General features: G+C 45.5%; 7 protein-coding genes across 7 annotated transcripts; 1 reads left to right on the top strand and 6 right to left on the bottom strand.

The window, feature by feature from the left end:
• Positions 1-3318: 3318 nt before the first annotated feature.
• DFJ58DRAFT_667794 (uncharacterized protein) lies at positions 3319-3871 on the bottom strand (the record flags this gene model as incomplete). The annotated part of the gene is made up of 2 exons (XM_041382646.1): positions 3319-3593; positions 3649-3871. Coding segments are annotated over 2 exons (498 nt in total), but the record flags the coding sequence as incomplete, so codon positions are not given.
• Positions 3872-3981: 110 nt separating this feature from the next.
• On the bottom strand, positions 3982-4564 carry DFJ58DRAFT_733349 (uncharacterized protein; the record flags this gene model as incomplete). Its single annotated transcript, XM_041386288.1, has 3 exons — positions 3982-4271; positions 4333-4485; positions 4534-4564. 3 exons carry the CDS (start codon positions 4562-4564, stop codon positions 3982-3984), a joined length of 474 nt encoding a protein of 157 aa, XP_041238582.1.
• A 4137-nt stretch (positions 4565-8701) lies between these two features.
• On the bottom strand, positions 8702-11449 carry DFJ58DRAFT_845711 (uncharacterized protein; the record flags this gene model as incomplete). The annotated part of the gene is made up of 13 exons (XM_041393187.1): positions 8702-8962; positions 9019-9198; positions 9250-9321; positions 9442-9555; positions 9607-9645; positions 9815-9849; positions 10008-10068; positions 10135-10296; positions 10354-10602; positions 10625-10989; positions 11050-11127; positions 11302-11322; positions 11359-11449. 13 exons carry the CDS (start codon positions 11447-11449, stop codon positions 8702-8704), a joined length of 1728 nt encoding a protein of 575 aa, XP_041238581.1.
• Positions 11450-12079: 630 nt separating this feature from the next.
• Positions 12080-13380, top strand: DFJ58DRAFT_718552 (uncharacterized protein; the record flags this gene model as incomplete). Its single annotated transcript, XM_041384490.1, has 3 exons — positions 12080-12801; positions 12835-12949; positions 13003-13380. The coding sequence occupies 3 exons, from the start codon at positions 12080-12082 to the stop codon at positions 13378-13380; spliced, it is 1215 nt and encodes a 404-aa protein (XP_041238580.1).
• A 26-nt stretch (positions 13381-13406) lies between these two features.
• Positions 13407-14063, bottom strand: DFJ58DRAFT_733343 (uncharacterized protein; the record flags this gene model as incomplete). The annotated part of the gene is made up of 2 exons (XM_041386287.1): positions 13407-13666; positions 13715-14063. 2 exons carry the CDS (start codon positions 14061-14063, stop codon positions 13407-13409), a joined length of 609 nt encoding a protein of 202 aa, XP_041238579.1.
• Positions 14064-14265: 202 nt separating this feature from the next.
• DFJ58DRAFT_667799 (uncharacterized protein) lies at positions 14266-14838 on the bottom strand (the record flags this gene model as incomplete). The annotated part of the gene is made up of 1 exon (XM_041382647.1): positions 14266-14838. The coding sequence occupies one exon, from the start codon at positions 14836-14838 to the stop codon at positions 14266-14268; it is 573 nt and encodes a 190-aa protein (XP_041238578.1).
• Positions 14839-22512: 7674 nt separating this feature from the next.
• Positions 22513-23046, bottom strand: DFJ58DRAFT_733342 (uncharacterized protein; the record flags this gene model as incomplete). Its single annotated transcript, XM_041386286.1, has 2 exons — positions 22513-22673; positions 22734-23046. 2 exons carry the CDS (start codon positions 23044-23046, stop codon positions 22513-22515), a joined length of 474 nt encoding a protein of 157 aa, XP_041238577.1.
• Positions 23047-24702: the final 1656 nt, after the last annotated feature.

Genomic DNA, 24702 nt, shown 5'->3' with positions numbered 1-24702 from the left:
ATTCGTCCACAATCATCGCAAACACGACTCTCGCAACGCATCCCCATTCTTCCTTATGATGGGATACGAGCCACGAGCTCTCCCTCACGTACTCCCAGACTCTACTGTGCCAGCCACAGAAGAACGGCTTCGCCTTCTTCAGAAGATACGCGAAGAAGCTATCTCTTGTCATAATCTCGCAATGCAACGAATGGCAGCACGATCGTATGGAAAGAAGTATCAACCATGGAAAATCGGTGATAAAGTTTGGTAATCAGGGAAGAACCTTATCATGCAGTTACCATCACGAAAACTCGCTCCAAAACGATACGGCCCCTTCACCATCACCGCAGTATTATCACCGATCACATTCACACTCCAGTTACCCAAGCAATGGAAGGTTCACCCCACGTTCCACGCTTCTGAACTATCATCCTATCACGAAACCGAAATCCACGGTCCTAATTTCCCCGATCCTCCACCTGATATCATCGATAACGAAGAAGAAAACGAAGTCGAAGCAATCTTATCGCACAAAGGCATGGGTAAACGAAGATGCTATCTCGTATCTTGGAAAGGATATTCATCCGCTAGTAACGAATGGATTCCCACGAAAAACCTCGGCAACGCTGTAGAGACTCGCGTTTCTGCAGGCACATATAGGCACATTTCGCACCTTTTCACAACTCATGACAATTGGCCTTCAATGCACGACTCGCACCATCAGCTATATTCGACTTCTATCATGTCCCTAGTCGTTTTACACATAACGCGCAGCTTTCCCGCGAAATGCGCCATAGGCGCGGTACTTTCCCACACAACGCGCAGCATTCCCACACGCGCACCTTGCGCGCTTTCTCGTGCTTAAGCGCCCTGCATCGCCTATCATCCAGGAACGTCCCTCTATGTCCACCCACCTCATTGGTACGTCATATGCCTTGCCTCGTGGTTTGTAACAAGCATTGCAGCGTTATTACATGTCATTACGTATTCATAGCGCTTATTGCTCCTATCCCTTCCGCTTCCGATGCGATTTCCATAGTATAAAGTTTGCTGACTTACTACTTCATCATTATTACTCCCCTTTGCTGTACTTCCCTCGCTATTGGGTTTTACTTTAAAGTAGTAGTCACCACTTGGGCGCACTTTGTGTTTCCAATGGTTATCGTTATCCGCCTATACTAGACCTTTATCCACGCTCGTTATAACACTCGCTCTGCGTTTGCACTCGCTTTCCACATCCACTTCCTTATCTCTTTCCTTATCTGGTATTTTCCGCACAATGCGCGCCTTAGCGCTCACGTTCCCACGCTCGCGCTTACCTTAGTGCGCTCTCTCGCGCTTCGCGCTCACTTCGCTTTTCTTCTTGCGCTTTCGCGCATCCATCGCACTTCAAGGGTCTTTCTTTCATCTGGTTCTGTGTTCAGTAGCAGTCCCCTTTAGGGTCGAACATTCTTGCATTCTGTGAGTATAGCAGCTAGGCAGAGCCAAGACTCACTTATACTGGTTGAGCATTTTTAGATATTTCATATCAGCCCAGCCAGGTTGAGATCGCCTCAACGCCTCTGCAATCCTCGCTGCTTATAAGAATGCTCACCAGTTATAAGAATCGTCACGAAAAGATGTCCTTCTCAGAACTTCGCACTCTCCAAATCTGTCTCCTGCATCTCCAAACTCTCGTCAAAACCCTTAATAATATGTCCGCCAGTCTTGCTGCTTCCCCCTCTACAACGTCTATCACATTGATCGAAACCACCGAATCCCCAAACTACTTTTCCATTCTCGACAACATTGAAACCAATATGTTGTTCGAGTCTGCCCTCCTCTCTGAACAATACACTATCGAGATAGACCGCCTCCTCGCTGAACAAGGAGCCCTCTCTAGCACACTCCTCATCAACATCATTCATGCCACTAATCTCGTCAAACGTACTGCAGGACTTCTTGATGATGAACGTCTTAAGACCATCTTTCATCTTTCATCATCTTCACATACACATTCACAATTCTGCGATACGTCTCATGCCTACCTCTACCAAGGAAGTCGTTAGAGAGGCAATCCATATCGTTACTGAACGAATTGCAACAAACCCAATCGCCAGACCTCCATCCCCACATATTGCAATTCCTATCCCACCTCCGGTCGAGATATCATCTCCCATTGAGCATACGCCTAATGATATCGTTCCTCCTGCTGTACCAATCATACCATTTGCTCCTACGACTGCCCCGGCGGCAACTACCCCTCATATACGTCCTACCCGTCGATGACCCTCCAAGCGAGAGATCTCCGTCTCCCCTCCCTCTCACAACCATACTCTACCCTCCAAGACACCATCCCCGCCTCCGCGATCATCCTCCATCACCATCGTGAAAACCGACCCCATCGACAACTTTAAGTGTCGCAATTGTAATGAAATCGGTCATCGTCACAAGAACTGCCCTACGTACTTCTGCCGTGTATGTCGTAACCTCGCGCCAGGGCATCTTTCGGTCTTTTGCAAAGATCTTAAAGGCGAGAAACCTATCCCATTAGTATGGATGGACGCAGGTTTTTACGAGGCCCTCTCTAGATGGGAGGCTGACAAGGACGCTGCTATGGAACAGATCTCAATCGAAGAAGATGAGAGAATGTTCGTTCAATGCGCAGGTGATCGTGATAACTATGACGCTTACAATAACTTTGATTGTTGAAATCGGTGACTTCAACGATAATAACGGGGTAATGTTACAGTCAAGTATGCCCCTATTCATTTTCTTTCTCTTACATCATTGTATTACATCACGATCGCATCCTGCCGTCGCTAGATGATCTATTCTTGGTATCTCTGACTCGTCTTATCTCTGACTCGTCTTATCTCTGACTCGCCTTATCTCTGACTCATCTCTATGACCTCATCGTACTGGCCCTAAAGCTGTTATCATTTCCTATATAAACTCGTCTTGTACTATGTAGTTCTTTACTTTAATCTTACTAGGTTTTACCTGGAACTTCCTTCGCTTAAGACCTCCAATCTTAAGTCGTATTGAACTTGATTCAAGTCGAGGACACTCTCCTTGTCTTGTCTAGAACATTGAAGCTTCAGTATACGCTGAAGTCTTGAACTGACCTTGGCCGATTACTCTTATCAAGTAGCCATACGTCAGAACCATCCTAGTTCGTAACAGGATTATGAAGCTGGAAATGACAATGACAATGGCAGTTGGTTCGGAGGTCAAGATATGAGCCACTGGTTGATTGATAAAAATTTTCAAACTCCAACATGGGTCGACCCGGCCAATTCCCGGGACTAAAATGTTTGGGTCAAAGTAGCTGTTTCATATCGTTGGCAAAAAATTTCATTCATCTTGAGCATCTATAAACCCGGTCTTCAGGTCTTGAAATGCTGCCTGGGCATCCTGTGCCAGCAATGAATACATTTGGGATTGCCTTCCCGAGTAGCATGCATGACCCGGAAGGTGTTTCACCAATGATTCCCACATCCTGTCACCCCATTGGGTTGCTTTCCACAAGAAAAAGTTACATGTCCAATCCATCTCCAATTGGACCAACATCATTTCTTCCTTCCATCGATCCCATAGTGCCTTTTCCCGGAGCCAATGAACTCGGTAAACTTCGGATGACTCCGTCAGCTGAGTGCGGGACACATCAAGCATGCCCGAACTCACATTCCTCATTCCATGAGTGATCGGGACCCCCAAGGTCGACTTCGACTGACCAGAACCAAGCGAGGGACTTGTTTCGCTGACCTCGGGCATTTGGATCGCCGACAGCAGTGCTGATTTTGAGTTGCTCTCGAAGCAGGGGTTTGTATTTCTGAACCTGGTCTTGCCCTGGCTCCAGTTGCATCATTTGCTTCCTCGTCTTCGTATATATACTGGCATGGAGGGACACTGCCTGCTGCACCGACGTCACCTGGGACCAAGCTCGAGTTTCAGGGCCTGGGATTTGGCTTGCCTAACTGTTGTTCGAAACAGAATCGCCTTGTTGCACAAGTGAATTCAGAGGTTGTGAAGGGAGTCATTGGCCTGCCCTTCACGAAGAGACATCTCCAGCGGAATGAGATCGTCTGCCATACAGCGTCTGCATCGATCTACCCCGAGGTTTGATGGCAATGGGATTACAGTGAGCTCAGGGGAGTTTGCCCATGTGTCAGATGTCTCGGTGAAGTCTGCCAAGTCATCATCGAGATCATCAAGAATGTCCAAGTACAAGTCTTCAGGATCATCATCTGCATCAAATCCCTCTCCGAGATGCGTAATAGCAGACCGAGTGAATCCATCTATCTGGCCTTGGAGACGATCGCGTTTGCCGGGCGATGTCTAACTTCTGTGTCTCGGTAGTTCTTCTACCAATTCTTCGGACCTCAATGAGCAATGCGATTTGAGCCTCTTCAATTGCCAACCCCATTGATATCCATGTCGCCACAGACCTGCGAGCAGGTGCTGCATTTCGGGCATTACCCTCCTCTAGTAGCCTAAGCTCGATCTCCTTTTTGCTCGGTGCTGAATGCAAAATTAATTCAGACTTTGATGGAGACAAAGTCAACTAACCCTTCTTGATATTAATCTCATATACATCCATAGCCGCAGGATTATTTATTCTGCTGGACTGAGCGATCCCTCTCGCTGGCTAGCCACTCTGTCTTTGAATCGCCAGGTGCTGCTTCATTGAGTATGTCAAAAGCCTTTTCACTTTCGGCAATGCCATTCTTCGCCTGCTTGTATTTTCGGCAAAGGGTCCTTTTCATGCGGATCATATTGCAGAAATTGGAATCATTCATCTGATAATCGAGACATTCCTTTCGATGCGGGGATGACATTCCCCGAGCAGCAGGGGAAATCAGGTTGAGACGTGATCATAGGGTCTCCATGATCTCTCCATCAATCCGACCGATGCCTTCGATAAAATTCGACGCATATCGGACATAGCAGCTGTCCTGATGTCCGTGGATGTGCCACAATCCGATTCTGGGAAATGGGGAAAGAAGTAATGGGCTGATACTACACTACCTGCCATTACCTGCTTGTATTTACATGTCAATGTGTAACTTTCATATATCTGACCTAATATGATATGCAGAGTCCCCACTAGTGAATATCAATTATTGAGTCCCGACTATTGAGTCACAAACATTGAATCCCGACTATCGAACCTCAAGTCCCGAACCCCGAGATTCGTCAAACACCGAGTCCCGACTATTGAGCGTCAAGTCCCAAGCATCGAACATCGAGTCCCAAATATCGAGTGCCGAGTGTTGAGTCCCGATTATCAACTCCCAAATATCAAACATCAAGTCCCGACTATCGAGTCCCGAGTGTTGAGTCCCAATTATTGAATCCCGACCATCGTGTATCGAGTCCCGTTCGACACCCAGGGACATGTATTGAAAAATTCGGTCGTGTACATGATGTGGGGATGTCCATGAAAATTCACAGGTTGCAATGCAGTAATTTATGTACATGGTCAGTTGTTCTTCAAAGTGTTCAATCATGGAATCTACTACCTTGAGCATTTCAATGCTCATCTGTTCAACTCTTTGCAACCTCTGCAGGTCTGCATCAGCTTTTTTCAGTTTGTCAGATGTTTCTGCCCAAGCAGTTTGGAATGGACGCTCGGCCTCGATTAGTTGTTGGATGGAAGGGTCAGGAAGACCTCCAGTACGGCGTTTGTAGTCATGGAGTCAATCTTGGACGGATTGGTCTTCCAGAAAGATTAGCTCAAAGATAAATGCTCTGCTTTCAGATACTCACATTCTGGGTGTTGGTATTTTCCGAAAGGATGGAGCTCCCGGACCATCAACCATACATCCTCAATATTGAGCTCCGGCTGGTCTCCAGGGAGTTCGGTAGATGATTTGTCGGCTTGGGAGATAAGATCAGTCTCCATAATGGTCTAGAATGAATGGACGCACATGAAATAGACACCTCTGAGGTAGCCGGAGCAAAAGTGGGAGGATCAGCAGAGTCCAGCAACTCATCAACATCAATGACATCATCCTCAGGCCTGAGGTACAAGTCTGGATCAATGAGACAGCTGGCATCATCAGCTTGACCCGGATGTGATTGATCTTCAAGGGTGAAGTTAGCATGCATGGTGATCCCAGGTCATCAGTAATGTATAGTCATACCGGGTATTGCAGCCGACGCATCCGGGGGTCCGGATGACATAGAATCATATTCTATGTCATCATCCGGCCCGAGGTATCAGTCATCTAAGTCATCTAAAGGATACCCGGTGAATAGATAAGGCATGATAAGAATACAACATACCTAGTGATGCCTGGGCCATAGATGAGTCATCCACATCCATAGAATTATAGTCGGTCACTGGTGGGTCATTAAATCTAACGGCTGGATGGGAACTCATGTGTGGAGAATTGGTGGACTGATTGACTGATGATCTAAAAAACTTCGAAGTTCAACACAAAGCCAGCAATTGCCAAAAGTTGAACCACGACCAAACAAACACAAACAATAAACGATTTTGTGGATCGCCCATCAAATGTCTTGTTTGTTTGAAACTTCATCTTTCTGATAACTGATTTCAATCTGATTTCAAGATCTTTAAATCTCTCAACCCACTCATCATGTCCACTCCAGTTGACAACTCTTTGACCCATCTCAAGGCATCCGCTGCCCAGATCATGGCCATCATCAGTGCCGCCCGGCAGATTCCCCTGGGTCCCAGCCACTCGGCTTTGGGAAAACAGGTTGCTACACTTGTGGTATGTATTTTGTTTTGGGTGCTTTTTCTTCTCTAACATCTTGGTAGTCTGATGTAGCCAAGGAGTATGGGTCCGGGGATGGTCCTATTCCCGGCCTCATCATTTCATGCTCCAAAGAACTCCAGCGCATTCGGAACATGGTTCCCAAGGTCTGGTCAGACTGGCACTCCATCGGGTATGACGATCCTCACATTCTTAGGCACACCTGGTACCCCAAGGTCCTCGCCTGGAACGCCTTAGGCGACCAGACCTTCGATCTCCCAACTGCTGCCCCCCCATCCACAGGTCCGATTCCTGTCAATCTTGGTACTCGGTTCTCGGTACTCGGTACTCAGTGATTCGAGTCTCGAGACTTGTGACCCGTGATTTACAAATCGACATTTGAAACTTGTGATTTCTGAGAACAATGTGTATTATCTTATGTATTTCTGTACTCATTTCACCGACTACCAAGTGCCGAATCTCAGGTCTCGGGTCTTGGGTCTCAGTATTTCAAAACGACAAAAATGGGTGGCAGCAGAAGTGAAAATCGATTGTGCATTATTAGCTGGATAGTGTTGTGGTAACTTGGTCCCTGTTGCGATGCTGTGCAGGATTTAGCCAGGAAGCTGCTCTGCCGTTCAACTCCCCTCATTGCCACAATCAATTATAATCATCATGTTCATTCACTTCAGATGTTATTCTTGTCACTTATTGCTTATTTTATTTTTATGAGTGCTTTTATGTTTTGAAACAAAATCTTAGCTCATGTCAAACTCAACTCTCTTACATGCCGAGTGCCGAATTCCAGGTGTCAGGTATCGGGTGTCGGTACTCGGTACTCAGTACTCGGTACTCGGTACTCGGTACTCGGTACTCGGTACTTGGTACTCGGTGATTCGAGTCTCGAGACTTGAGACTCAATTCACAAATCGAAATTTGAAACTTGTGATTTCTGAGAACAATGTGTATTATCTTAAGTATTCCTGTACTCATTTCACCGACTACCGAGTGCCGAATCTCGGGTCTCGGTTCTCGGTATTTCATGACAACAAAAATGTATATCATCTTAAATTTGAATTTTCTTAACTCGAGACTTGAAACTCGTAAAAATGTACAATACCTAGGCCTATCTGTCTATATGATACATATCTGGGCCCACCCGTCTATCTAATAAATAATTCACCTCACCCTTGGCCCACCCGTCTATCTGATATTACCTGACGTCGGCCCACCCATCTATGTAGAATTCCCCACGTCGGCCCACCCGTCTATCTAATAAATAACTCACCTCACCCTCAGCCCACCTGTCTATCTAATATTACCCCACATCGGCCAACCCATCTATCTGATATTACCCCACGTCGGCCAACCCGTCTATGTAATGAATAATTCCCCTCACCCTCGGCCCACCCGTCTATCTATTATTACCCCACGTCGGCCCACCCGTCTATCTAATAAATAACTCACCTCACCCTCAGCCCACCCGTCTATCTAATATTACCCCACATCGGCCAACCCGTCTATGTAATAAATAATTCCCCTCACCCTCGGCCCACCCGTCTATCTGATATTACCCCACATCGGCCCACCCGTCTATCTAATAAATATTTCACCGCTCCCTCGGCCCATCCGTCTACAAAATAATACTAATACGTCGGCCCACACGTCTATATAATACTATTTGCTATACATCTCTCCTCAGGTCTATAATATATGTCAATCCTACTCTACATATTACCCACATGGGCCCACCCATCTCCATAATAATATTTCTCCCGGCCCATCTGCTATCATCGATGATATATATAACATCAGCATAGATGGGCCCACCCGTCTCCATCGGAAATAATATGCCTCCTGGCCCACCCGTCAACATCGGGAATATACATAACATCGGCCCATAATACGCTGGCCCATATTACACGGGATATTATGTAGGTCGGGTGACCCGTATAATACGGGATTTGTCACTGAAGGGGCTCGACGAGTAGCCAGTGATTAATCCGAAGGATCTAATATAAAGTATAATACACATTCAGTAGGGAATGATAGAGGTTGGTACTAGTGCGCCTCACCTGTTCTGCAAAGTCCTTGAAGTTGGTCTGGCGTTGATACGAGTTCTTCAATGGCCCATGCATCTGCTCATTTGGTTTGGCGTTGTAGTTCCTTGTAGCACCTTTAGCCTCTATATCGTCGAAAATGTGGATGATCATGTGCATTTTCGGAAAGCTCCAGCCCTTGTCGTTCTCATCGACGGTTTCCGCGATATATTGCTATTACAATGTCAACCTATTATGTAGTTGCTAAAATGAAATATGATGAAACGTACCTTCATAAGCGCTGTGAAAGCTTGGACAGCACTTCTCCCTTCATTAATAGTATTTGTGGTGTGGACCTCGAAAGCGGCATATATGTCGATTTCGAGATAAAGGTGTATGCATCGAAGTAACAGGTAGCCAAGTGGGGAGTCTTGTTCTGTCAGAATGTCATGTGTAGCATATAGTATTAACTATGAACAAAACAGTTAGTACAAGACAACTGTGTTAATTGAATCACATACTTTTGAGATGTCTTCATGCATGGAGCTGTCTGCAAACGTTACGCCCATAACCTGGTTTGGGTGCTTAAAATTCTGCCAGTGTGAAAATTGTTCAAACCTTAGATACAATTGTTAGAGAAGGGTCGCACGTAGTAGCGCAAAAAGAATGTACATCTTGTCGACTGCAGATACCTTTGACCTTCCGAGACTAACAACACATTTCTGTAGTTTGACCCATAGATGGTGCGACCAAAGCCCGCCGTTATGCATACGGTCGTGTGACAGAGCTCGATGGACATCAGTGTATCGTACAGCCCATAATGAATTCTAGAAATAAATTTTAGACCTTCGCACATCGAGACGATTCAGAGAACTTACATCAACATCGCGCAGTCCATATTCTTTCAAAATCTCATCCTTTTCCTCAACAGTGTCTTTTCCTCATGCAGTCGCTACAATGGCTTGCGATTGATCTGACATTCGACGGGGATATGATTTAGAGGTGTCCCAAAGTTCGTCGCAAGGAACAAGGCAAATGGGACACAGCCAAAGACTCATGATCCCTCGAATAAGTGAGATGACACACCTGTAGTAATACATCATTAGTAGGAAAACTAAGCGCTATAGGCAAAAACAATATAGTACTAACTGTTCTTCATAATCAGCTGATAAAATGATCACACAAAGGAAGAACCAGCGTTGAACACCGTCAATACACTGATACCATTGTCCTGTTCGTGATTTGGAAGCTAGCGAAGAGATTATGTGCGCAAACAAACTATGCCAAACAGTATTTTTGACCCAACTAGACTTTTCCGCATAGTCTTTATCTTCTTTCACCTATCCGAACATTAGTGTCAATTTAATGAGGCAATCATCAGACCATACAATCGGCAGCCATCCTACCACGTAGCCACTACCTATACCTCGTCCGTTTCGAATGTCCGTAGGTAGATTTGCTATTCTAGCGACAACTGGATAGCCCTTGGCAGTCCCAAATGACGACAGCTTCATTTTATCAGCGTACAAAATGAAAGCAAGTGGCTTGCCACCTGGTGGAAGTCGCGACTACAACAATTAAAATAGAATAAAAAGGGGCCAAAAACACTATGTATCAATACGTACTTGGATATCCCAGAAGTCCTGCACAGTGAACGGCTCGTCTACAAAGCGGACGAACATTTCGCCATCGAACTTAGACAAGTGTTGTGCATCAAATGTGAAGTGTGGAAATAAGCTGGGGTCCCCAAGTAGATCAGTAGCGAACTCCCAAAGATCCCGGTAGTGCACATCAAAGTCCCACAATTTGCCATCGTAAGGTACTGAAATCACTTCTTTGGTGAACTGCGCTTTGAACGAGGTTAAATTATGATGCTAATCATGAAAATTAAATCACCTTTGTAATGCGGTGAGATGCTGCTTCCCACTTGTTATGAATATCTTTATGGTTAAAAAATGTAAACTTATCCTTCCCGATGGCGCATTGTTGACAGATCTTGATGAGCTGATCAGTCTGCTCATTGTTTAGCGCAGCCTCGAGTGCGATCTCGGCAACTTTGAATTCGAGCCTAGATTGGAATGGATACCAAGGCTGTCTATCAGGTGGGACCACAGAGGGAGCTGGATGACACTTGAATGTCTCAAATGAGTGAACCGTAGTCTTGATGCTGCTGTTTGGATGGTGTTCGACCTTGATGTCATCACGTGCAAAGGCTGGGAATGTGTGTGCGTCGACAGGTTCAGGTTCAATTACAGTAACATCTGGAATTCGATAGTGTCAATACTAATAGCGAGATTGATGAAAACGCCTGTGAGACTCACCAATCGTGCTGCCATAATCAAAGTCTGCGTCAGGACCATGCGTGAGGTCAGGAGGATTTCTGTTTTCAACTGAGAGAGCTAGTGAGCGTGACATATTACAAGAAATTAAACGGATACTGTACTTTGTGCGGCAGATACATTGGACCTATGGTTATTAGGTTGATTCAGGGCTGTGCTTCGCCCCTCGATTGCTGCTGGATGTTGTAATAGTGTCAGCTTCGACACCGCAGTATGAAGTCCAAGAGCTCTTACCTTTCTCTTTCCGAATAGCATCTACGATAACCTGGTCTCAACGTCTCTTATCCGCACGTATCTTGCAGGCTTTTCGATGAGTAGTCCAGCCTTTTGGTTTGATATTTTGGTCGCATATTTCACACAGTTTTGAGCGCTCGGGAGCCATTTGGGTACACAATTACAGAGGTTGGATTCAGAAACTTCAAGATTGAAGAAAGAAAGAGCCGGCAGGCACATCAGGCGTTGACACATATGCTTGTCATCGATTATCATAAGCTTACAAATCCTTGCAATACATTGAAACTCAGCCAGGGACATTACTTTATTATTTCAGCACACATTTCAATGACATCTAAACATAGCTGATTGCAACTGCTTTCGTAAATTTCTGACACAGCACAACATCTCCAAGGAAGACCTTAGGTGTTCTGAAGAATTGTGGAAGCTGTCACCATTTAATACCCAAGCAGAACTGCCACCAAAGAAGGGATGGACAGATCTGCTCAGTCTTCACAAGGACACACCAGATGAAGCAGATCTTACCCGTCACGATAGATTTAATTCGTGGAAGTTTCTCTCGGACCTCGTCTCATATGGCCCTCCATACTTTTCTCAATTCCATAACCAACTTCACGAACCTGAGGCCATTGAAGCCATCCCTGTCATCAAAACGCCAATCATTGCTACATCTGCAATGGATGTCAGTAATTCCACCGTTACAGGCAATATACAAAGTGTCGTTAACCTGCTCGAGCAGGGCGGAATCGGAGATCCTGCAGCCATCAATGATCCAGGGATGCCCGACATCTCAGAGTATGTAGTTCTATTTCATGGTAACCTTGGGATGGGGGAACGCCTTCAGTCTGCGCAGCAGCGTCGAGGAATTGAAAACACACCATGGGACCGTTTACAACATGTTGTCTTTGTCCCCGGTCTTTTCCATTTGAAGATGGCGGCCGCAGATGCAATTTGGCGGATATTCCTGCAGCCCAATGCAGCACGACTAGATGAAACCAGTCTCATGCAAGATGTAGGTATCTCGCGGCCAAGGGAAACCGGCCACTATGGATCAAAGCCGGGGTTCCATTGTATGCACGAACTGATCATGCACGACAGTATTTGTTGTCGCCTTGATTGTTGGAGAGTCGAGGCTGGGAAAGGTGACACGAAGTGGACAAGTCTGGAGGAATTTGCAGGATCAGAATCAACATGGAAAGACATCAAAGCAATGGCACACACCCTTGCTCGTAACTACATTGCAGGTCACCAACTTTGGCGCATGCGACGTGCACCGGCAGCTCAACGTGATGTCCAATATGAAAATGGACTCCTCTTGAACAAGTACGTGCTTATATATGAGGAGCTGTCATATGCAATGAATATCGGTGACATTGGACGGGTTGAGACTTGCCTTGTGACGTTGATCCCAATGTTTAAGGCCACAGGAAAACATAAATATGCAAACGCTATGACAGACTTCCTGTGCAAAGTGCATTTCATGTATCCCGAAGGATTGAAGTAAGCATTATGAAACATCTTCATCTACTCAAGACTTACAATCGGCAGACGGGCTGTTCACTACCACATCATGGTCAATCCAACCGGGAAGAAAGGAAAGTTTCGAGCGGTTGACTGGTGCGTTGAATTGAATAACCTTTTCACAAAGGTGCGCGTCCCTTGTCACTATTAAAAATGCAAGTCAGTAAACAAAAATCACAGGTTACCAATGGAGGAAAAGGATCAAACCACACTGTTTCGAGGATTATAATGGAGTCTCCACTCATTCAGATATACCGGAACTTGCATACAATGTTCCAGAATGACTTTCTGCATGTTCAACAAACGACTAAACACGCAGAGGCAGATATGTCAAAAATGTTCCAAGTCCTATGCAGACACATGAGAAAACACTCCTCAAACGAAGTAGTAAAGGGGCGCGGAAGCCATTACAGTATCCCTGAAGTCCTTGCCAAGGGACAGGAGTTGATGGAAAAGAATAGCGTAGATAACGAAGATGGAGGGCAAGAAGCTGCTATTAGGGAAGGTGAGGATGAGCATCCATCAGTCGATGATGTTGCGATTGAATTAGTCTGGTAGTAAGTAAGATATATGATGAGTAAATATTACGGTTGACCAACACTCTGCACTTGATTATCAGAATTCACCGTTCCTGCAAGACGCTGAGAGTTCGAATTCGATGTGCTCTGCGCTTGATTATCAGAATTCACCATTCCTGCAAGACGCTGAGAGTTCGGATTTGATGTGCTCTGCACTTGATTATCAGAATTCACCATTCTTGCAAGACGCTCGGATTTAACTTCATTCTCCTTCCCAGCTGCAGAAGATGTCCTCGATGGGTGCATGGGACAAACACGCCCACGTTCTGGTCAAAAGGTCAGCAAATATAAGGAGAAACAATGCAAAAACTTACTGTGATGGCCAGGCTGGCCGCAAGCGCTGCATTTTGACACCTTTCTCATGCCATTGGGGGGAGCAAGGACTGGATGTTGAGCTGACCCATTGTTTAGTGCGGTGGTAGATAGAGGGCGCTGTTGTAGAGGGGCAGTGGTGTAGAGTGAAATTGGAATGATGTGGTGGATTAGAGAAATCACCTCCCTGGCCAGATCATCATTGACAGGCCAATGTGTTTCCTTGCGGAGATCCTCAACAATCTTAATCTTCTCAAAATGGGTGCAGTCAACAATCCGGTCAAGGACTGAGTCGCCCATTACAACAGTTGGACAGAGGTCAATAAGGTGTGAGCGCCCAGTGCCTCGCATAGTTTGTGCTCCTGTGGGCCCATTGTATGTTTTGCAAGTCTAGAGCGGATGGGAAGTCTGGGTGGTTGAGGGACAATGATGGGATCAAATGACGAGAATGCTGAAGGGTGATGAATGTCACAGCACACTTTAGGAAGTACGGGAGCGCAATGTGAGCAGCCTTCCTTACTATCTGATGGGTCGCATGTAAGGTGACTTGAATCTATAAAATATTATTGCAATTATTAATACAGTATAGGAAAGTCGCACCTGCTGATCCGTTGTCAAATTGGATATTAAACACCTTCCGACGACACCCAACGCCACAATAATCAGCGTTGATCAACAAGTCCATTGCTCGGTCCAGTTCATTCTCTCTCTTCTGCCTTGATAACCTCTCCAATGTGCTTGCCGGTTTTATTAAATCCCTCAACTGTGCATCAGTAATTATAACCTTAGGTGAGTTTGCTGCTGAGCCACTAGTATTATTGGTAGACTGGGCACTATCCTCTCCTTCCAGGTGCGCAACATCAATAGCAGTCAAACTATTAATTACACAGCATTTGGCAGCCGGTTGGTTATCTGGTGCATTTGTTGCTTTCTTTTTGCGCTCCTGACGCTTACGCTTATCTTCACGTATATCGTCGAAATACTCTTTTTCTGCGAACAGCAACGCAGTCCCTTCCAGCGTGCGGTCTCTGGCTGCACGACCAAACCACTGCCAAATGGCAGACAACCTGCACGACGCTCGCCACTGAATGACCAAAGTCACATCTGGTACGTCCATTCCCTGCATTTATTAATACTTTATTGACATCACAATTTGGGAGCCCCTTCAGTGACAAATCCCGTATTATATGGGTCACCCGACCTACATAATATCCCGTGTAATACGGGCCAGCGGATTATGGGCCGATGTTATGTATATACCCGATGTTGACGGGTGGGCCGGGAGGAATATTATTTCCGATGGAGACGGGTGGGCCCCATCTATGCTGATGTTATATATATCATCGATGATAGCAGATGGGCCGGGAGAAATATTATTATGGAGATGGGTGGGCCCATGTGGGTAATATGTAGAGTAGGATTGACATATATTATAGACCTGAGGAGAGATGTATAGCAAATAGTATTATATAGACGGGTGGGCCGACGTATCAGTATTATTTTGTAGACGGATGGGCCGAGGGAGCGGTGAAATATTTATTAGATAGACAGGTGGGCCGATGTAGGGAAATATTAGATAGACGGGTGAGCCAAGGGTGGGGTGAATTATTTATTACATAGACGGGTGGGCCGATGTGGGGTAATATTAGATAGACGGGTGGGCCGAGGGTGAGGTGAATTATTTATTACATAGACAGGTGGGCCGACGTGGGGTCATATTAGATAGACGGGTGGGCCGACATCGGGTAATATCAAGTACCAAGTACTAAAACCCAAAACCCAAAACCCAAAACCTGAAACCTGAAACCTGAAACCTGAAACCCGAGCCCTGAACACCCAGACTCGGGACTCAAGAGACTCAAAACTCAAAATTCAAAACCCAACTGGAAAGTCATACATTTTTACGAGTTAAGAAAATTCAAATTGAAGATGATATACATTTTTGTCATCTGGAAATACCGAGTACCGAGTACCGAGACCTGATACCCAAGACCTGAGATTCGGCACTCGGTAGTCAGTGAAATGAGTACAGAAATACATAAGATACTACACATTAGTGTCAAATTTTGACTTGTGAATCACAAGTCTCGAGTCTCGAGACTTGAATCACCGAGTACTGACTACCAAGTACCAAGTACTGAGTGCCGAGTGCCGAGTGCCGAGTGCCGAGTGCCGAGTGCCGAGTGCCGAGTGCCGAGTGCGAGTGCCCCGATGCGTTCAGGCATTCAATCACTGTCAGGAGGTGTTCCCTCATCCACCTCAGTGCCATCAGTGTTGCAATCAAGCTTTCTGCCGTGTGCTGAGTGCCGAGTTCCGAGTTCCGAGTGCCCCGATGCTTTCGGGTATTGACACCCAGATAGCCGTCACTCTCAAGGGCCCGTCAGAATTTAGATCATCTCAAACGGATGTGATTTGAGTGAGATATGAACAGAATACTATATACCGGGTGAATGTTGGCATCAGAAGTTCAATGCTTTCGATGTTATTGATGTCGGGTCTCGATGCTTTTGGGCATTGACATGTAGATAGCCCTCGATCTCAGGGGTGTGGCAAAATTTAGATTGTCTGAAACAGATATAATTTGAGTGAGATATATGCAAAATACCACACACTGACTACCGAGTGCTGAGTACCAAGTGCCAAGTGCCGAGTTCCGAGTGCCGAGTGCCCCGATGCTTCCGGGTATTAACACCCAGATAGCCCTCGCTCTCAGGGGCCTGTCAGAATTTAGATCATCTCAAACAGATGTGATTTGAGTGAGATATGAATAAAATACTATATACCGGGTGAATTTCAGCATTGGAAGTTTGATGCTTTCGATGTTTTTGATGTTGGGTCTTGATGCTTTCAGGCATTAACATGTAGATAGCCCTTGATCTCAGGGGTGTGGCAGAATTTACATTGTCTCAAACGGATATAATTTGAGTGAGATATATGCAAAATACCACACACTGACTACCGAGTGCTGAGTGCCAAGTGCCAAGTGCCGAGAACTGAGTTCCGAGTGCCGAGTGCCGAGTGCCCCGATGCTTTCGGGTATTAACACACAGATAGCCCTCACACTCAGGGGCCCGTCAGAATTTAGATCATCTCAAACAGATGTGATTTGAGTGAGATATGAACAAAATACTATATACCGGGTGAATTTCAAGTGAGATATATGCAAATACTATATATTGACTACTGAGTGCTGAGTACCAAGTGCTGAGTGCCAAGTGCAGAGTGCCCTGATGCTTTCGGGCATTAACACCCAGATAGCCCATGCTCTCAGGGGCCCATCAGAATTTAGATCATCTCAAACAGATGTGATTTAATGAGTCCCAAGTGCTGAGTGCCGAGTGCTGAGTTCTGAGTGCCGAGTGCCGAGTTCCGAGTTCCGAGTTCCGAGTGCCCCGATGCTTTCGGGTATTAACACCCAGATAGCCCTCGTCCTCAGGGGCCTGTCAGAATTTAGATCATCTCAAACAGATGTGATTTGAGTGAGATATGAGCAAAATACTATATACCGGGTGAATTTCAGCATTGGAAGTTTGATGCTTTCGATGTTTTTGATGTCGGGTCTTGATGCTTTCGGGCATTAACATGTAGATAGCCCTCGATCTCAGGGGTGTGGCAGAACTCACATTGTCTCAAACAGATATAATTTGAGTGAGATATATGCAAAATACCACACACTGACTACCGAGTGCTGAGTACCAAGTGCCAAGTGCAGAGAACCGAGTTCCGAGTTCCGAGTTCCGAGTGCCGAGTGCCGAGTGCCGAGTGACCCGATGCTTTCGGGTATTAAAAGCCCTCGCTCTCAGGGGCCCGTCAGAATTTAGATCATCTCAAACGGATGTGATTTGAGTGAGATATGAACAAATTCTATATACCGGGTGAATTTTGGCATCAGAAGTTCGATGCTTTCGATGTTTTTGATGTCTGGTCTTGATGCTTTCGAGCATTAATATGTAGATAGCCCTTGATCTCAGGGGTGTGGCAGAACTCACATTGTCTCAAACAGATATAATTTGAGTGAGATATTTGCAAACTATACTGACTACCGAGTGCTGAGTGCCGAGTTCTGAGTGCCGAGTTCGAGTTCCGAGTTCCGAGTGCTGAGTGCCGAGTCCCAAGTGCTGAGTGCCGAGTGCTGAGTTCTGAGTGCCGAGTGCCGAGTTCCGAGTTCCGAGTGCCCCCGATGCTTTCGGGCATTAACACCCAGATCGCCCTCGCTCTCAGGGACCCATCAGAATTTAGATCATCTCAAATGGATGTGATTTGAGTGAGATATGAACAGAATACTATATACCGGGTGAATTTTGGCATCAGAAGTTCGATGCTTTCGATGTTTTTGATGTCTGGTCTTGATGCTTTCGAGCATTAATATGTAGATAGCCCTTGATCTCAGGGGTGTGGCAGAACTCACATTGTCTCAAACAGATATAATTTGAGTGAGATATTTGCAAAATACTATGTATTTACTGACTACCGAGTGCTGAGTGCCAAGGTCTGAGTTCTGAGTTCCGAGTGCCAAGTGCCGGAGTGCCGAGTTTCCGAGTGCCGAGTGCCGAGTGCCCCGATGCTTTCGGGTATTGACACCCAGATCACCCTCACTCTCAAGGGCCTGTCAGAATTTAGATCATCTCAAACGGATGTGATTTGAGCGAGATATGAACAAAATACTATATACCGGGTGAATTTTGGCATCAGAAGTTCAATGCTTTCGATGTTTTTGATGTCGGGTCTCAATGCTTTTGGGTATTGACATGTAGATAGCCCTCGATCTCAGGGGTGTGGTAAAATTCAGATTGTCTGAAACAGATATAATTTGAGTGAGATATATGCAAAATCCCATATACTGACTACCAAGTGCTGAGTACCAAGTGCCGAGTGCCAAGTGCCAAGTGCCTTCCGAGTGCTGAGTGTCCCGATGCTTTTGGGCATTACCACCCAGATGGATAGCCCTTAATGTCAGGAGTTCACAGAATTCATATGGCCTCACATGGACATATGAGGTAATGTAGGACATTCTCAACACATCAGGAGACACATAAAAACACATCATAAGGCACTACATCATGTCTTCAATAGTCATACCTATGTGTAGTATGATAGTGTGATCTTTAATATACTGTTCAGGCTGACACTCATCAAGTATCACAGGTCTATTGTACAGACTTAGAATAAAATACAGTAGTCTTAACTTGATAGTCATTACACGATAGTCTTCACTTGATAGTCTAATATGATTGTTGATTACTACATAATACATAAGCTGTGAGGGTTAGGATTATTATGGAAGATATGACAGTCATGGTTATTAAGAAAGCTTATATTATGCCTAGCAAGTTAAGACTATTGAGTTAAGACAATCATATCCTTAGTCTAGTAAGCACTGTCAAAGCTTGTGACCTTCTGGTAACCGTGTGGCAAAATCATATTTTGCTGATGTATATATCTTGTGATTGTAACTTTCTTGCACCAGTGCACAGTGATTGCCTTGAATTTCGAGTTTTTTTGTATTTAGAGATACATACCACTGACAGATACTGTTTCAGGGACTGGAACAGTACACTGGAAGCCAATCTATCATATTATACATAGGTGTGATCATAGCAAACCTGATGCAGTCCCTGATGATGTGTTTTTATGTTTCTCCTGATGTTTTAGAATTTTTCCCACACAAGGCTGACAACAAAAACATTGAACCTGCGAAGCTCAGACACACCCAATAAATTGTATTTTGCTCATATCTCCCTCAAATCATGTCTGTTTGAGGCAAAATATGATCCCCAACATCCCTTTGATAGTATATGCAATATATAAGGATACTAGGACAACAGGATTTATTCCTGTTGTGCTATGTGCTTACCCTTGGTGCAAGGCCTGACATCAAAATCACCTGATATATAATATTTTGCTCATATCTCACTCAAGTCTTATCCGTGTGAGACGATCTGAATTGTGACAGGCCCCTGAGATCAAGTTCTATCTGCTTGTGAATGCCTGAATGCATTGAGGCTAGACATTGCAAACATGGAAAGCATTGACCTTACAATGCTGAAATACACACAGTATATGGGATTTTGCTCATATCTCACTCAACTCTTATCCATTTGGGATGGGCTAAATTCTGCCAGACCCGTGAGATCTAGGGCTATCTGCATGTCAATGCCTGAAGGCATCGAGGCTTGATATCAATAACATCAAAAGCATCAAACTTCTGATGGTGAAATTCACTTGGTATATAGTATTTTGCTCATATCTCACTCAAATCACATCCGTTTAAGATGATCTAAATTCTGATGGGCCCCTGAGAGCGTGGGCTATCTGGATGTTAATACCCGAAGGCCTCGGGGCACTCGGCACTCGGAACTCGCACTCGGAACTCGGCACTCGGAACTCGGCACTTGGCACTTCGGAACTCGGAACTCAAAACTCAGCACTCAGCACTCGGTAGTCAGTATATACATAGTATTTTGCAAATATCTCACTCAAATTATATCTGTTTGAGACAATGTGAATTCTGCCACACCCCTGAGATTGAGGGCTATCTACATGTTCATGCCTGAAAGCATCAAGACCCGACATCAATAACATCGAAAGCATCGAACTTCTGATGCCAACATTCACCCGGCATATAGTATTCTGTTCATATCTCACTCAAATCACATCCGTTTGAGATGATCTCAATTCTGACGGGTCCCTGAGAGCGAGGGCTATCTGGGTGTTAATACCCGAAAGCATCGGGGCACTCGGAACTCGGCACTCGGCACTCAGCACACAGCAGAAAAGCTGATTGCAACACTGAAGGCACTGAGGTGGATGAGGGAACACCTCCTGACAGTGATTGAATGCCTGAACGCATCAGGGCACTCAGCACTCGGCACTCGGCACTCGGAACTCAGAACTCAGAACTCAGCACTTGGCACTCAACACTCGGGACTCATTCACCCTGTATCTTGGATTGTGCATATATCTCACTCAAATCATATCTATTTAAGACTATCTAAATTCTGATGAATCCCTGAGATCTAGGGCTATCTGCATGTCAATGCCCGAAAGCATCAAGAGCCTGACATTAAAAACATCGAAAGCATCGAACTTCTGATGCCAAAATTCACCCGGTATATAGTATTTTATTTATATCTCACTCAAATCACATCCGTTTGAGATGATCTAAATTCTGACGGGTCCCTGAGAGCGTGGGCTATCTGGGTGTTAATACCCGAAAGCATCGGGGGTACTTGGCACTCGGAACTCGGAACTTGGAACTCGGCACTCAGCACTCGGCACTTGGTACTCAGCCCTCGGTAGTCAGTGTGTGGTATTCATTTGGCACTCAGAACTCGGCACTCAGCACTCGGTAGTCAGTATATACATAGTATTTTGCAAATATCTCACTCAAATTATATCCATTTGAGACAATGTGAATTCTGCCACACCCCTGAGATCAAGGGCTATCTACATGTTAATGCCCAAAAGCATCAAGACCCGACATCAAAAACATCGAAAGCATCAAACTTCTGATGCTGAAATTCACCCGGTATATAGTACTTTTATTCATATCTCACTCAAATCACATCCATTTGAGATGATCTAAATTTTGACAGGTCCCTGAGAGCGAGGGCTATCTGGGTGTTAATACCCGAAAGCATCGGGGCACTCGGCACTCGGAACTCGGCACTCAGCACTCGGTAGTCAGTATATACATAGTATTTTGCAAATATCTCACTCAAATTATATCCGTTTGAGATGATCTAAATTCTGACGGGTCCCTGAGAGCGAGGGCTATCTGGGTGTTAATACCCGAAAGCATCGGGGCACTCGGCGCTCGGAACTCGGCACTCGGAACTCAGCACTCAGCACTCGGTAGTCAGTATATACATAGTATTTTGCAAATATCTCACTCAAATTATATCCGTTGAGATGATCTAAATTCTGACGGGTCCCTGAGAGCGAGGGCTATCTGGGTGTTAATACCCGAAAGCATCGGGGCACTCGGCACTCGGAACTCGGCACTCGGAACTCGGCACTCAGCACTCGGTAGTCAGTATATACATAGTATTTTGCAAATATCTCACTCAAATTATATCCATTTGAGACAATGTGAATTCCGCCACACCCCTGAGATCAAGGGCTATCTACATATTAATGCTCGAAAGCATCAAGACCAGACATCAAAAACATCGAAAGCATCGAACTTCTGATGCCAAAATTCACCTGGTATATAGTATTCTGTTCATATCTCACTCAAATCACATCCATTTGAGATGATCTAAATTCTGACAGGTCCCTGAGAGCGAGGGCTATCTGGGTGTCAATACCCGAAAGCATCGGGGCACTCGGCACTCGGAACTCGGCACTCGGAACTCGGCACTCGGAACTCGGCACTTGGAACTTGGAACTCGGAACTCGGAACTCGGAACTCGGAACTCGGAACTCGGAACTCGGAACTCGGAACTCAGCACTCGGCACTCAGCACTTGGGACTCGGCACTCAGCACTTGGGACACATTAAATCACATCTGTTTGAGATGATCTAAATTCTGATGGGCCCCTGAGAGCATGGGCTATCTGGGTGTTAATGCCTGAAAGCATTGGGGCACTCTGCACTTGGCACTCGGCACTTGGTACTCAGCACTCAGTAGTCAATATATTGTATTTTGCATATATCTCACTCAAATTATATCCATTTCAGACAATCTGAATTCTCCCACACCCCTGAGATTGAGGGCTATCTTCATGTCAATGCCCGAAAGCATCGAACTTCTGATGCCAAAATTCACCCGGTATATAGTATTTTGCTCATATCTCACTCAAATCACATCCGTTTGAGATGATCTAAATTCTGACGGGCCCCTGAGAGCGAGGGCTATCTGGGTGTTAATGCCCGAAAGCATCGGGGCACTTGGCACTCGGAACTCGGAACTCGGAACTCGGAACTCGGAACTTGGAACTTGGAACTTGGAACTCGACACTTAGTGCTCAGCACTTGGTAGTCAGTATATTTTATTTTGCACCTTTCCCAAGTACATACCCTTAATTTCAGAATGAAGTCCAGATGAAATCCAATGAAGTCCGAAGGACTTCCGGAGACTGGCTACTCTGATGGAGTGCTGGAGGACTTCTGGATGAGCACAGGAACCTTCCGGAGGAGTATAGAAACTTCTAGAGAAGTACAGGAAACTCTGGAGGAGTTTCACCTGCTGCATAGGGTCCGAAGATAAGACTTCTGAAGGTAAGCTTCCTAGATGGAAGCACATGGAGGAGAGACTGCAAGGGACAGAGTCCAAAGCAGGATCAGATAGGAGGAGTGGTCCAGAGGACAGGATGTCTGAAGGTTGCGCCATCTGAATGTTCAGATGTCCAAAGGTTATGATGTCTGAAGGTCATGATGTCCAAAGGTTACAATGTCCAAAGGTTTTGATATCCGAAGGGTAAGATGTCCGGAGATCCAAAGGTCCGGAGATCCAAAGGTCTGGAGGTCAGCAGGAGTGGACAGGATTATAGGACAGGAGAATAAAGGCTACCATGGACAAGGTCTGGAGTAGAAGCAAACAGAGGTAGGCTACACTTAGGTGGAGTCGGAGATAACAGGAAGTAGACATAAGTCTTGGAAAGACAGGAAGTGCCAGAAAGGCAAAGGTCCAGCTTAAGGAATCAATCCTTAAGCTTGGATAGAGATGGAAGGACAAATCCAAAGGTTTGGAAGTCCAGCCTAAGGAATCCTTCAGGTTGGACTCGGATCTCAGTACACTTCACTTGATTTTTGATATCCGGGACTCCATAGTCGGAACTTGAGTCTTGAATCTCGGGTGTCGGTTGTCGGTTGTCGGGTGTTGGGTGTTGGGTGTTGGGTGTTGGGTGTTGGGTGTCGGGTGTCGGGTGTTGGGTCTCGATGGTCGGGACTCAATATTTGGGACTCGTTGGTCAGGACTTGATACTCGATTGTTGGGATTCAATGGTCGGGCATTGGGTTTCAGGACTCAAATCTCGGGCTTTGGGACTCGGGTTTCAAGACTCGGTAGTCGGGACTCAATGGTCGATTGTCGGGATTTGATAGTCAGGGCTCGGATATTGGTACACTTCACTTGATTTTCGGTAGTTGGAACTTGGCATTTGGCATTTGGTAGGCTTGGATGATGTTGGCTTTCAAAGATCTATTATCATATATTGCTCAATGAAATACCAGACAATCGGAAGTGTGTTGGACATCACATATTCATTTGTCGAGACCCGGGTCTCGGAACTCGGTACACTTCGCTCGAGTTTCCACTTCACCCCTTTGCAAGGCTCCATGCCATACTACATCATTAGATGACTTTGAATTATTACCTCCATGATATACAACTAGCTGAGCTCCATCATGTCTACAATTATCATTCTCCTGGGCCCACCGTTTATATTATATACCCCTACGTCGGCCTACCCATCTATGCAATATATGTCTACCATTGGCCCACCCGTATATAATAAATCTTTCACCGCTCCCTCGGCCCACTCGTCTACAAAATAATACCAATACGTCGGCCCACCCGTCTACAAAATAATATTAATTCGTCGGCCCACCCGTCTAATATGATATATATCTGGGCCCACCTGTCTATGTGATAACAAGCACCCTTGATATACCCGGCTATTTGATACATATCTACCTTGGTACACCCATCTACATAATATCCAACTACCTCGGCCGATCCGTCTATTGAAAATTCATGTCCATCGGCCCACCCATCTACTTTACATATTCCCCACCTGGGCCAACCTGTCTCCATCGGGAATAATAACACTCCCGGCCCATCCGTCACAGTCGAGGATATATCTACCTTCGGCCCATGGTCCGCTGGCCCGTATCATACGGGATATTATGCACGTCCGTTCACTCGTATAATACGGAGATATGTTACTGCAATATGTGGACATTGATGTATTCAATTTCCACAGTGCATTCTTGAATGGCAAGCTAGATGCCAATGAAGAGATCTGTATAGATTGCCACAAGGAGT

This window comes from Suillus subalutaceus (genome assembly GCF_016647625.1).
Source record: "Suillus subalutaceus strain FC151 chromosome Unknown DFJ58scaffold_146, whole genome shotgun sequence".
NCBI classification, from domain to species: Eukaryota; Fungi; Basidiomycota; class Agaricomycetes; order Boletales; family Suillaceae; genus Suillus; species Suillus subalutaceus.
Note: the sequence above shows the minus strand (reverse complement) of the source record. Positions and strands in the feature narration are given on the sequence as shown.